This window comes from Stenella coeruleoalba, assembly GCF_951394435.1.
Source record: "Stenella coeruleoalba genome assembly, chromosome: 2".
In the NCBI taxonomy this organism is placed as follows: Eukaryota; Metazoa; Chordata; class Mammalia; order Artiodactyla; family Delphinidae; genus Stenella; species Stenella coeruleoalba.
Genome location: NC_137147.1, coordinates 73,744,406 through 73,757,717, shown reverse-complemented (window position 1 = coordinate 73,757,717; position 13,312 = coordinate 73,744,406). Strand labels below are relative to the sequence as shown.

The 13,312-nt window shown below is 56.6% G+C and overlaps 2 protein-coding genes across 3 annotated transcripts in view; both read right to left on the bottom strand.

Annotated features, from left to right (window-relative positions):
* Positions 1-3,725: 3,725 nt before the first annotated feature.
* Positions 3,726-5,161, bottom strand: CEBPE (CCAAT enhancer binding protein epsilon; the record flags this gene model as incomplete). The annotated part of the gene is made up of 2 exons (XM_079912770.1): positions 3,726-4,061; positions 4,652-5,161. The coding sequence occupies 2 exons, from the start codon at positions 5,159-5,161 to the stop codon at positions 3,726-3,728; spliced, it is 846 nt and encodes a 281-aa protein (XP_079768896.1).
* A 6,458-nt stretch (positions 5,162-11,619) lies between these two features.
* The window catches only part of SLC7A8 (solute carrier family 7 member 8), a gene marked incomplete at its 5' end in the record, with an annotated part of 56,378 nt that continues 54,685 nt past the window's right edge, over positions 11,620-13,312 (bottom strand). For both annotated transcript variants that reach the window (XM_079914209.1, XM_079914210.1), the window contains 2 exons: positions 11,620-12,414; positions 12,920-13,097. In XM_079914209.1, coding sequence (XP_079770335.1) covers positions 12,269-12,414; positions 12,920-13,097 — 324 coding nt within the window. In that variant the 3' untranslated portion in view covers positions 11,620-12,268. The remainder of the gene's footprint in view (positions 12,415-12,919; positions 13,098-13,312) is intronic.

Genomic DNA, 13,312 nt, shown 5'->3' with positions numbered 1-13,312 from the left:
CTGACCTTGGCGGGCTCACCTTGGACAGCTTCCTCCCTCTTGGCGGTATCTCCAACATCCTACCTTCTCCTCTTCTGCTTTCCTGGGGCCTGAGATCCTGTCAGCTCAGGACTCTCATGCTAGTCCCCTGTTTTGCCCAGGAAGGAAAAGTGGGCCCGAGCTGTGGATCGTAAAGCCAAGGGAACGCACGTGTGTGCTGTTTGGACCTTGATTTGCTGGTTTTCCAAAGTTCTCGTGACCCCACCTTGGGCCTCGAACCTTCCCCAGGCAGGGGTGAGGCTGCCCGCCCTTCCTGTGGGTGTCTTCTTTCTGCAACCTCCGGACCCCGCGGACCCTGTGGACCCTGTGGCATCTCCGCCCGGCGTGGCATGGGGAGCCTGCTCCTTAGGGACGGTCCTCCTCCCGGCAGAGGGAATGAAGACGGTCCTGGAGGGAGGGAGGCGGTGTTCTTGCGTACCCTTCCTTCTGCTTTCCATTTCTCCAGCCTCACCCGGTTTCCTTTATTTTTTTGGACAAGGACACCTCGGGGCCTTGGCATTTGCTCACCCCTCTGCTCTCCTTTCCCCCAGTTTGGCACATCTGCCTCCTCCTGGACATTTTTAAGGTTTCGACTTCAATGTCATCTCCTCCGAGAAGCCTTCCTTGACCACCCCAGCTAAAACAACCTCTCTGGGCTTCCCTGGTGGCACAGTGGTTAAGAATCCACCTACCAGTGCAGGGGACATGGGTTTGAGCCCTGGTCCGGGAGGATCCCACATGCCACGGAACAAGTAAGCCTGTGCGCCACAGCTACTGAAGCCCGCGTACCACAACTACGAAGCCCGTGTGCCTAGAGCCCGTGCTCCGCAACAAGAAAGCCACCGCAATGAGAAGCCCGTGCACCGCAAGGAAGAGTAGCCCCCACTCGCCGCAACCAGAGAAAGCCCGTGTGTAGCAGTGAAGACACAACGCAGCCAAAAATAAACAAATATAACAAAACAAAGCAAACAAAAAGCCACCTCCCTTTCTGCTGGTTTAGTAGGTTTCCCCAAGAGGCATATTCAGAGGGGGTAATTCATGAATGTATAGAGGTGTGAATGGTCAGGCTTAAGGGAGAGCTGCAGAAGTGGTAAGCTCCAGCAGTAGCAGAGAGCCATCACCACCCCCAGGCCGTGAGGGCAGCTGCAGAGACTACCTGTCCTGTCCCTAGGAGTTGGGGGCTAAGCACCTGACTTCCTTCTCCTGCCACCCACAATCTCCTGCCCTGCCTGAACACGACAGGTGGAGGGGTCCTTCAGCCGAGAGTTTGGTCACCACAGTGTTCTCAGCACCTTGCAAGGGCTTGACACAGGAAAGATGCTCAGCAAATACTTGTTGAATAAGTTACCTTGGCCCAAACCAGTTGAGGTCAGGTTAAAACCTCAGGGTTAAAAGTGTGACTTCCGGCTACCTGTCATTTCCCTGGGATATGATCTGCCACAGAGGATCGAGGTGTGCCTGCCGCTCGGCGTCAGGCAGGGACCAGGTGTTCTCTTCTCTCAGCTGGGGCTGTGGATCTTCTCCAGACCTGGTGCCAGACACCTGCCCTGAGGAGCCCCTGGGTGCTGTGGGCTGGGAGGAGACACGATTCAGAACTGTGGGAGAGAAGCTTGGGGCTGATGCTGAAGCAACCCAGGTCCCATCACCCAGAACCTTGAAAATAAGTCCAGGGGCAGTGGTCTTGAGCTGCGAGGAGGAAATCCGGAGGTTGAGTCACTTACCGTGCTCTGTACAAACCCCCTTTATGCAACGCATTCCCCTGGGCTGAAAGGAAGGTGTGGGATTCTCCCAGGCATCCACAGAGACAGGTGCCTCTTTCTTCCCAACTCAGGTAGAATAAACCATCTAGTGAGGTTCAGATCTGTCTGCCCAGACCAGACCTGGGGCAGGGGTATCTAGAGCACAGATGTAGGGGAGATGGTGCCTGAGAGACACAGGGGCAAAGGCAGGAAAGAGACTGAGTCCTGGGTGAGGCAGGCGTGGTACCCCCGGATGTCCCCAATGTGGGAAGGCTCTGACACTGGGGAGGTGGAGGTGCGGGGAGAGAGAGCGGACCGGGAGGATCCAGACCCAGTCTCTCTCCCTCTCAGAAGGTTATTCCTTGGTGTCTAACACTCTTTCTCAGCAGTGGCCTATAAGTCATTGGTGGCCTAGGAGAGACTCTAACCAGCCCATCTTGTGTCTCGTGTCCCTGACTCTGGCCCCACACTGTTCCATATGCCTCCGAGGGGAGGGTGTGAGGGCGAAGTAGAGACAGGTGTGCGTGTGGAGACAGCAAAGCTCACCTGGGTGAGCTTCCGGAGAACGTCTCTTATTCCCTCGGCTCTCAACTGCTTTATCTATTAAATGTGGCCTATACTATCTTGTTGTCTGAGGGCAAAGCCTACCAGATGATCTCTTGAGGTCTCTTCCAGCCCCTCTTGAGATCTGCGATTTTACAGAGCTAATTTTGGTTCTGCCTCTAACCCATTGCAAGACTCTGGGTAAGTCCCTTCCCTGTCTGAGACCTCAGTTTCCTCACCTGCAAAATGAGAAGTTTAGATGAGATCTCTGAGGTCCTTTCAGTTCTAGCAAAAGGGAGTGATAACAAGTATTTGTGCTCACCGTAGGCCAGGCCTTGTTTATCTATGAACGTACAGCATTACTACTGCTCCCATTTTGCAGATGAGGAAACTGAGGCACAGAGAGAAGTAACTGGCACGAGGTCACACAGCTAGAAAGTAACAGAGGGAAATTCAAACTGAGGCTGTCAAGCACTGCCCTCTTATGGCTCCCAGGCTAGAGTTCTATGAAAAAAACTGTTTTCCACATGGGGTTTCACTGCACAGGTGCGTTGTCATCCTCCTCATTACCGATTTTCTCATATACGAACAGGTCTCAAGGCCTTTCCCAACGAATTTGTCCCCCAAGCACTCAGATTCTTTAGGGAACCGAAGGCCCAGGGAACGAGGGACAAGGGTGGGAGCGAGTGGGTTGGAGGCATGGGGGTCTGTCAGTCTGGCAGACTGAAGTTTGGGAACTGTGGAGAAGGGATTGAGTCCCGGATCAAGAGCTAAGGGACCATAAATACATCAGAGCCATCTGGAATTTTCCCTTGATCTCCTGGGGCAGGAACTCCCAGACCTATACCTCAAGGTGAGATAGAACAGGGCTGGGGTCAGCAGGCCCAGGCAGGAGGGACTGGAGGTGCTGGGATCTCCCTGTGAGCCACAGAGCTCTGCTAGGGGAGTGTCCAGAGGCTGCTCCAGGTCCTGTGGGGTGGGCTGGGTGGAGGGAGAGAAGAGCAGAGGGAGAGATACGGGGCCTGGCTGTGCGGTGCACTGTGGGAGAGCTGCGGGTAGCTTGTCTGCTGAATTTCCCGAATGTTTATTTGGGCCTGGAATCAAGAGGTATGCAGGCCTAGCCTCGTGCATTCCCTACCTTTGGAGTCCCCCATCTCTCTCTCACTCACACACACACACACACACACACACACACACACACACACACACACACGCCCACTGTACAGCCCCAGCACTGTGCCATAGTGCAGTTTTATTCAGCCACAGAATCATTATGCTGGGGCCCGCCCTCCTCCTTGTCTTGCCCCCCCGCTGCCATTTGTCCATGGTCTTTGTCTCTGACTCGGCCTGTGGAGCCTCTAGGGTGAGGGTCCCCAGGGTCAGGCTGAGCCCCGGGGGCTGGTGCCCACAGTCTGCCAGGCGGGCTCAGCTGCAGCCCCCGACACCCTTGATGAGGTTCGCGGCCTCAGGGATCTGGCGGAAGAGGTTGCGAAGGGTGTCCAGCTCCTGGGTCAGCTGCTCCACGCGGCTGCGCAGACGCTCATTCTCGGCCATGTACTCTAGCACCTTCTGCTGCGTCTCCAGAATGCGCCTCTTGGCCTTGTCGCGGCTCTTGCGCACCGCGATGTTGTTCCGTTCCCGCCGCAGCCGGTACTCCAGGCTGTCTTTGTTCACGGCCTTCTTGCCCTTGTGCGAGGCGCCGGCCGGTGAGGGTGCCTTGAGGAGGGGGCTGCAGGGGGGCGCGGCAGCCGCCAAAGGGGCCTGGAGGGGAAGGTACAGAGGGACAAGAGTGAGGGCTGTGGGGAAGTAGAGCAAAGGTGGGGCAGGAATCCCAGTGGTCAGAGCACACTTGGAGCGTCAGAGGGATGTGGGATTCAGAGCCAGCTCCTGGCCCCCGGTAGAACAGCCACTGCCCTGCCAGACGTACAGTGTCCTCTGCTCTGACCCAAACTCCCTTTCATGTCCCCACACTCTCTGAGGACAATTTCCTTCCATCTATCTTGAGTCTCCAGTTCTATCATCAGCAGGCATTTCCTCTTCTAGAAGCAGGAGGTGACACAGAAACAAGAGGAGGGAGCTGGTGGGCAGTGGAGAAACTGGGAAGGGGGCGTGCTGAGATCAGAGCAGGTCAGCTGGTCACAGGGACTGCAGGACACATTGGTTCCGGTCACACAGTGGGGATCGGCGGGGGAGTGAATTCGCAGAGAAGCCAAGAGGGGTTACGACTGGGTGGCGAACACAGAGGGCTTGTGGTGGGTCGATTTCACAGAGCAGCACCACACACAGACCCCATCCACACGGGCCTCCCTCCAGACCCTGGGTGGCGGGGAGGAGAATTGAGCCACTCTTACCTTGAGGACGCGCAAGGGCTGGCTGGGTGCTGCCAGGGCCGGGGGCAGGTGCATGGCCGTCTGCCCACAGTGCGCCACTTGGTACTGCAGAGGGTTGTAGCCGCTGCGGCTGGCCCCCCGGCTGCCCTCGGGCCCCCGAGGCTCTTCCTTCACAGCCACAGCCCTGGGGTCGTAGCTCCCTGGGGTGCTGTAGATGCCAGGCCCCAAGGCCTTCCTGTCGGGGCCGAAGGTATGTGGAGGGTAGGCAAAGGGCCGCGGGTCAGGCGGCAGGTAGTGGGGGAAGGCAGGGGTTCCAGGGCCCTTAAGGCCTCGGGCCTCAGGTGCCGGCTTCACAGCAAAGAGGTCAGAGAGGAGCTGTTCCTCCCCGGACTCGATGTAGGCAGACAGATCGATGGACGCCTCATGCTCACACATGTCCCCCAGCTCCCCAGGCCCCACTCGGGCCCCTGAGAACTCAAGTGGCTGCTGGCCAGCCCGGGGCTCGCACTCGTAGTAGGTCCCGTGGGACATGGCCGGCCCGCCCCCTCGGCTCCCCGCCCCTGGCTGCCTTGCTCTTGGGGCACCCTTTGGGATGCTCGGCTTGCTGTCTCCCCCTGCCCTAGATCTGCCCTCTCCGATCTCCGCTGTCACCCACTCCTGTGTGGCTTCTCTCCTCCCTCCTCTGCTGTTTCCTTTTCCTTCCTCTGTAGTCAATGCCTCTTTTCTCTTCCCTTTTTTCCCCCAGCTCTCCCTGGGGTGACTCAGGGAGGGGCAGGGCGCACCGCAGAGGGAGGGATGCAGGCTTTAAAGAAATGGGGCCCCTGGCCTATTTAAGCAGTTGGGGTACTCTGGTTAGGCTCCAAGCCAGGGTTCTGAGGTGCCCAGGAGCTGATTCTTCTGGGAATGCCTCCCCCTCCCTGTCAAATCCAGGGGATTCCAGAATCCTCCTTGAGGGCAACACCTTACTCTGAGTATCCTCCTCCCTCCAACTTCCAAAAAGTCCTGTGCAGAATGAATGCCCAGTCAGAAGGAACAGAGAAAACCCTCTTCCAGTGCTGACCCCCAGCCTGATCTGAGCTCCTCCCTGGACACGCCTCCCTCCCTCACAGTCCCCCCCTACAGTGCTGGTCTCCACCTACCCCCAGGGCCACTCAGTTCTTTTTGTAGCCCCACCTCTCCGAGCCACTCTCCTGGGTGCAAGCCACGGGGTGTTGTTTGAGGGGTTTAGGAAGTAGTGATGTCTGGGACCAAGTCATACACTAGGGCTTGTCTCATGGTGCAGAGCAGCCTCTTTTTGCTAGGTTTTTGCACAGGGTCTGTGTAACAGCCCAAGCCCTCACGAGTTTCCAGCCCGGGCTAGCTCTAGCAGCCTGGCACCATCCCTGACTGCCCAGGCTCAGCTGAGGCACCTGGTCAGGGCTTGGGCCCTGTGCCCCAGACCCTGGCAGCCCCAGGAACTGACAGCTGCACTCCTCCGGTGGCTCCGGCCCCTGGCCTGCACTGCCAGAGCCTCGGGCTGGCGCTCTGCCCCAGCCGGGTCCTGAGGGCTCTGCCCATTTCCTGTGCCGCAGGGCTCAGGCGCTCGCAGCAGTTCAGTTTGCTCTCTTTCCTTCTGCGTGGCCGTTCTCTGACCTCTCTTGGGTCCACTTCCTCTTGTGAGGCTTGAGAAGCCTTCTCTTTTGTCATCACCTCTTCCTGGGGCTCTGTTTCAGGGTCTCCAGGCGAAACCCATGGCTTGCTCTCTGTGCTTTTAGTTTCAGATGGGGGCCCCCTCTCCCTTCCCTTTTCTCTTTCCTCTGGGAACTACCCACTCCCTCCTGTCAGAGGTACCGCTGTGGCCCTGCTTTTACCTGTTGCATTTCATCTGCAAAAGGGACTATAGGTACAGTGAGAAGGAAAGGACACATAGAAATGTGTCACTGGCTCTTTTGTCACCAGCAAAAGCTGTGAGCGCCCTGTGGAGGCCAGAAGTTTTGTAAGTTGGGCACAACAAGGGCCAGGCCTCAGTGGTGCAAATGCCGAGGGGCTGTGTACAGCATTGGATGCTAAAATAAAGTATGCAGACAGAGACAGGGCGGCCTGCAAATCAGGCAATTACACCTCTATTTAGCATTCCTCCCTCCTCCCTCCCCACCCCCCAACTCTCTGTGCATAGCTTGAGGTATTTTCTCTGAAAGCCCTGACCTGGCCTGAGGAAGTCCGCTTGCACCCGGGAGACAGATCTCAGGTCCCAGACAGGGAGATTTCTGCCTTCTCTCCATTTCAGAGGACGCTGTGGCAAACAGGTACCAAAGTTGAGCTGCACCAGTTTGGCAGCAGTGCCTCAGTTAAACACCAGGTGGTAATATTGGCCCAAAATTCAGGACTCGAGGGGCCACTGCGGTCAGGAATCAGGTGAACCGGCAGAGGGCAGCCTCCCACAGCCCTGGCAAGGGCAAGACGCCTGGAAGGAGGAAGAGGAAACATGGTCGAGATGGGGGTCTTGCAGTGCAGTTACAGGGAGAGTGGGCAGGCGGAGAGGACCAGGGTCAAGCCCTTGTCTCAGTGAGGAGGAATTCTGTTCACTCCCTGACGATGAACTAGTGATGATAGTTAAGGCCTTGCATTTTCCGGTGTTATGCTTTTTCAGTCATTGAAACATACCCTTTTCCTTGCAGACCATTTCCCTGTGAATCAGATAGGAAAGTAAGCAAGGTAGACGGTGTACTTATCCTTGCTTTATAAAGGAGGAAAACGAGGCTGAGAGACGGCCACCCAAGGTCAGGCAAGGCTGTGGCGCTGACGTGGGGGGGGAAGGGCAGGAGTCTAGTTCTTAAAACCCCCCGGGGAAGAAGGGCTAGGGAAAGGGGGAGCTGTGTGACTCAGAGAGCTTTCTTTGCCCTCAGTCCGGCACCCTGTGGGAGGGGGAGACTGCGTCAGGAGCGGGCGAGCCGGGGCTGGAGGAAGCCGGGAGGTGTGCAGATAGGCCGGCAGGAAATGAGAACGCTCGGAGCTCCGCCGTGGAGGAGATAAGTGATCTCGGCCCCTCACCTCTCTGGCTGACGTTGCCGCGTTTCCCAGTAACCGGGGCGCTCTGGACGTCTGGTTAGGGAAGGAGGGGGCGCTGGAGGGGAAGGGGGTAGGGAGGGCAGTGCTAGTCAAGGGCTGGGGGATTCTTGGGTTGTGCGGGGTTGCTCCGGAGCGGATGGAAGCCCCCCCGCGGTCCCCTGGTCAGCAGGATCATTTTCTCCCTGCAGCTGCTGCTGCTACCTGTGTGCATTAACTGAAACAAAGCCTCTGTCGTATCTTTTTTTTTTTTTTTTTTTTGCGGTACGCGGGCCTCTCACTGTTGTGGCCTCTCCCGTTGCGGAGCACAGGCTCAGCGGCCATGGCTCACGGGCCCAGCCGCTCCGCGGCATGTGGGATCTTCCCGGACCGGGGTATGAACCCGTGTCCCCTGCACCGGCAGGTGGACTCTCAACCACTGTGCCACCAGGGAAGCCCAGCCCCTGTAGTATCTTAATGACTTTGTCACAGGCCTCAGTTCAAACACCACCTCCTTCACCAAGTCCTTCCAACAGGGAGGCAGCGAGCATGTCATATAGAACCTGGCTCAGATCTCCCTGTCACCTACCACTCGGTGACCTTGGGCCAGTTACTTAATCTCACTTGTAAAAGGGCAGTAGTAATGCCTACTTTGTCGGTTGTTTAATTAAACTTTGAATAAGATAATGTATGGAAAGCAAGTGGTCTCAGCCACGTCAGTCTCCTTCCGGCCCTCTGACCGCCCCCCTGCGGATGTATCTGTGTCTCCTGAGTGACACGCTACCTGCAGCTTTGTCTGAAGCTTCAGTTGGACAGGCATTTTTGCACGTAGGTCCCAGGCACTGCGCAGGGCGGGTCCAGCCCTGCCTGCAGACGCGCGCAGCCCAGCAGAGTGGGCAGTGATCTGTGATGTGCACACGTACGTGCCATGTGCATTCTTATCTTCTTTCCCCCAAGACTATTTGCTCCTTAAAGGTAGGTCAGATACTTTTTCAGCTAGGGTGACCACATTGCCTGAACTAAAATTAAGGACAGGTGTGTTGACATATATGAGTGTTCTTACGGAGACAGTGACACAAGATATTTGAAGTCTGTGCTGACTTGGAAAATTCAAGAGTAAGTTTGCTATTCCCACAGCATATAGCAAAATCCTGGATACAATGGTTAGAGAAATATTTATTGTTCGACTACATTAATAAATGAATGCATAAGCAGCTGTGATTTCAGTGACCTCCAAAGGCTCCCAAATTCCCCCAGATCAGAGCGTCTGAAATTCCTCACATTAAAGTGACTGACAGGGTTAAGACAGCTTAAAGGCCCAGGTTAAAAATAAATGCATGTTGCCTAGGAAGAGACCCACATTTGCCCTTTTGAGCAGGTTGAAAAGATCAGCAAGTGTCACCTTACAAAAGAGAGGGCGCCCCCAGGGACAGGTGTCTCCAGGGACTGAGAAAGGTTGGGGAGGGCTGGACTTGCTGGAATGGGGTGACGTGAGGAAGCCTCTGGGAGCCTGGGGAAAGGAAAAGTGTGTGTTGGGGAACTGGGGGAATCCCCAAGGGGGATGTGAATCTTGGAGAAGGGCCTCTTGCACAAGACTGGCCTCGGCCCAGTTTGCTCTCACTCTTTTGGGACAGCCATGGGCTGGGAGATTCAGGAACCCTTTGAGATTAGATTCAGTCTTCTTTTTTCATCCCTCTAAAAGTGCTAAATAGGTTAACTGACTTGCCCAAGGACACACAGCTGTTTGGTGGCTGGGCTGGGTCTCAGAGCCAAGAGTCTGTGCCCCTGTGAATGGCAAGCCTCCAGCCTCAGTCTAGAACGCCAGCCACAAAACAGGCGTGTTGGGGCCAGGCTGGGACTGGGAGTGGAGGCATCTTGCCTGCCAGTGTCCTCACAGTGTTCCAGATGGTGAAGGGTGATGTCTTAACACACCCCTCACCCCCCCCCCCCCCCCCCCGCCCCCCGGCCCTGCCTCCTCCGCATGTCTGTCAGCAATGCTGGCTCTGGAATGATGCTGTCTCAGGACAGGCAGCCGGGAGGGCTGCCCACAAAGGAGGGACTCCAAGCAAGGACTAATCCTGTCAACTTCCTCCAGCGATTAACCCAGAGCGCCAGGAGGTACTTGTCCTTACCTCAACTGCTTCCTCCTCTTCCCTGATCCCTCAGCCCTCCTAGTCTTTCACTCAGACAGCTGAGTGGACCCCACCTCACCTCCCAGTCCCTCCCATCAAGCCCCTGGCATCCAGCTGGGTGCTCTCCTAACTGCCTAACCCCCCCCACCCTCACTGGGGTCTCTCCACAGGCTCAGCCTGTCCCTTCCTGATGCCTTCGCCTCTCTCCACTCAGCTTGGTGCTGTCTCTCTGTCGCCCATGTTCCCACCCTGGGTAGGGATGAGTTTCTTCTTCCCAGATAGTTTGCAGGCTCTCAGCACAATACACAGGCAGGATCTTAACACTCGTGACTTCACAGAAGCAATGAGAAAGTTTTTGGTTCAAAACGAGAGGGAGCTGTTAAAACGCGCTGGCACTGGGCCCGGGGACAGCTCGAAGCTATGGAGCGCAAGGACTTTCAGGAATGCCATCCTGGAAGGAACCTGGCAACCAAAGACCTCCCTCCTGACAGAGACAGGAAGTGCCTGGAGACTCTGTCTTGGAAGGTCATTGAATTATTAACACCACCAACTTCATTTCCATTTAAAATTTTATTACATCAACAGAAAAAAAAAAAAAACCCTCACAAAACAAAACACACAACTAAAACCTAAACCAACTCAAAGACAGAAGATTATTATCCAGCTATAACTAAAACCCTCCCCGAAAAAAAAAAGAACAAAACCTTAAAAATCCAAAAGAAATATAAATGCCAGCTTCAAAAATATTTATCCAAAAAGTAAGGCATCCACTTTACAAAAAAAACAATAATTGAAGGTTGGAGGAATGAGAAGAGGGAACAAGAGGATGGTCCCCTGACCCTCCAGGGGCCAGCCCCAGTCTGCCTGGAGTCCACTCTGAAGGGACCACAACTCAGACCAAACCTGCATCTTACCAATGCAGGCTCAAGCAGGCTGGGTGGGAAGCTGGGAGACCCAAGTAGGCCAGGAGGACTCCCCAGGTTTTCCAGTTTCAGCAGACAGGATAGGGAGTTGGGGGAAGGGGGGACTCCTGCTTGGGATAGAAGAATCCCAGTCCTTAGCACAACAGGTGTGGCTAGGAGGCTGCAAGGGCCCAGGGCAAACACCAGCACCTTCTTTGGAGCACAGGGAATGGCAGCTTCAGGACAGGATGGCCACAAGTCTGCAAACCATAGAGAACGGGCTTTTCTGAGAGCCTCCAAAGTGGGTACCTTCTGCCACTGTCCTCTCATCCTGTCCTGGAGGCTGTCCAGACAGGAGAGTGGTGTGAGCAGAAAGGAGGGAGGGGTGATCTGAGTTGGGGGAGGAAATGGCCTTCAGAATACACTTTCTCCCCAAACAGTCTCCGAGGTGATGGGATGGGTACCTCTGGGGAGATGGGAAATAGCCCTCCCTCCCTGGAAGGCTTTTCATGCCAGGTCTGACCAGAGGGCTGGAAATAAGGGGGTATTTTTAGGTCCAGTTCTTGGATGGGAGGTGACTTAAGGCTGATTTGGCTCGACTTTCAGGCATGAAGGGCTTGGGGAGCCTTCACACCCCAGGAGCAAAAGTCCAGAGAGGAGGAGAAGGGCAAGATGGGGCTGCCAGCAGAGCTGGCTGCCTGGGGCTGTGCTGGAGCATCACTGCGGGGGTAACAGGGTGGCGGGCTCCTTCCCATGGGGGTGGGAGGGAGGAGGAGAGGAGCTGCTTTGTCATTAGGAGAGAAATGTCTGCTACATTGGAAATAAGCAGCTTTCTGGCTTCAGGAAGCTTTGGCACTGAGTTGGGGGGAGGAGGCAGGGGCAAGGCTGGGTTTCTACAATCTGAGCCTTTCCCAATCTGTTCCACAGGCCCGGCCGGGGTTAGGGGAGGGGGCAGTCCTCCTGCACATTGGTCCTTAGGTCAGTGGGGAGATGCTGTCCTGACAGGAACCTCACTCTGCACAGAAGGCCCAGGCTGTGGTGGGGGAGGAGGGGAGGGGGGAGGGGGGAGGAGGGGGAGGGGGGAGGAGGGGGAGGGGGGGCAGAGGGAAGCATCACCTCTGATGTCTTCGGTCACTGGTGAAGGGAGGGGGATTTGGGTCTCTTCAGCTGACCTTTAATGATGACAGATTTGCTCGAGTCTGTCCCCAGGTGACTCACTGTTGCTGCCACTTCTGTTGGAGCTGAGGCCTCCCTCGGGCTCAGGGATGGGGAGGGAAGGCAGCCCTGAACTCAGGTTCCTGAGGAAGTGACTAAGGGTGTGGGCCCAGGAGGGAGGGCCATGTAGGGCACCCCGGAAGCTCCACTGCTTTAGACACAGGCCTTGGGGGTGAGAGGAGGCTGGATCTTTGGGTACAAATGTCAGTATCTTTGTTTATAGTTTCTCACCACCCACACCCAGGTCCTGACCCCGGAATGACAGAGGCAGAGGGGTGTGTGTGTGTTTGGGGGACCCAGGCAGGGCAGGAGGGCAGAGAGGGGGATGAAGGAGGAGGGAAGCAGCTGAGAGGGGAGGGTGGTCCTCAGGGCTCCTCTGCATCCTTGTCCTTGGGGGCAGTGGGCTGCTGCTGCTCCTGCATGTCTTCCTGTAGCTCCTCTGTCCCTGCGTCCTCCTCCACCTTGGGGTACACAACCATACACATCTTCTGGCTCCCCAGGGTCAGCAGCTCTGCAGGAGGAGGCCACACAGAAAGCAGATCAGCGCTGAGCGTCCAACCAACCTGGCCAGCCAGACCAGGGCCCTTCCCAGCTCTCCTGCCGCAGCATTTGGCCTCAGCTGAGCCGCCAGCGCCGTGAGGGGACTCCCTCTCCAGGAGACGGTCACCTCACCTACCTCCTCCGTCTCTGGTCAGCCTTTTTGCTGGCCGCTCCTACTCCTCAAGGCTCCATGCCCACCGCCCGCCAATTCTAGGGTGTCCCCTGGTCTCCACGCAGCCCAGGGCAGCTGCTATAGGATGGCCACTCTGGCAGGCCTAAGGTCTGTGCGGAAATATCCGCTGTTCTCCTCTCCTCAGAGGTCTCTGGGGAGGCACCTGCCCTCTCCCGTCCCGACCCTTTCTCCAGTGCTCTACGGCCCCGCCTCCCGATCCTGGTGGGGTTCCCCAGCCAGACTGCTGACCACTCTCTTCCAGACCAGGGGGCCCTCTAGCCACTCAGAATCTTCAACAACTTACCAATGAACTTATTGAAACACCTGGGCTTGTGTTGCCAGTAAACACCCAAGAAATAGACAGGCACCCCTGTCAGCATGATGGCCAGGCCGGTGCCACACACCACGGGCTCCGACCACAGGCTGAAGACCAGCAGGAAGGCCCAGAACAGCAGGTAGACGACGGGGAACAGCAGGCTGACCTGTGGATCAGAGGCACCGTTACCTGCATGGATGCTACGGCCCCCGGCATCCGGGCACCTTCCCCCTTCCTCACCCACAGGGAAGCGCTTGGAGGGCAAAGCTGGGTTTCACTCAGCTCTGTGGCTCCCACACCCCGAGCCCTGATGGGGCAAGTGCTGTGTCAGCAGACGCTGGCGAACGTCAGCAGACGCTGGCGAACGTCAGCAGTGGGACA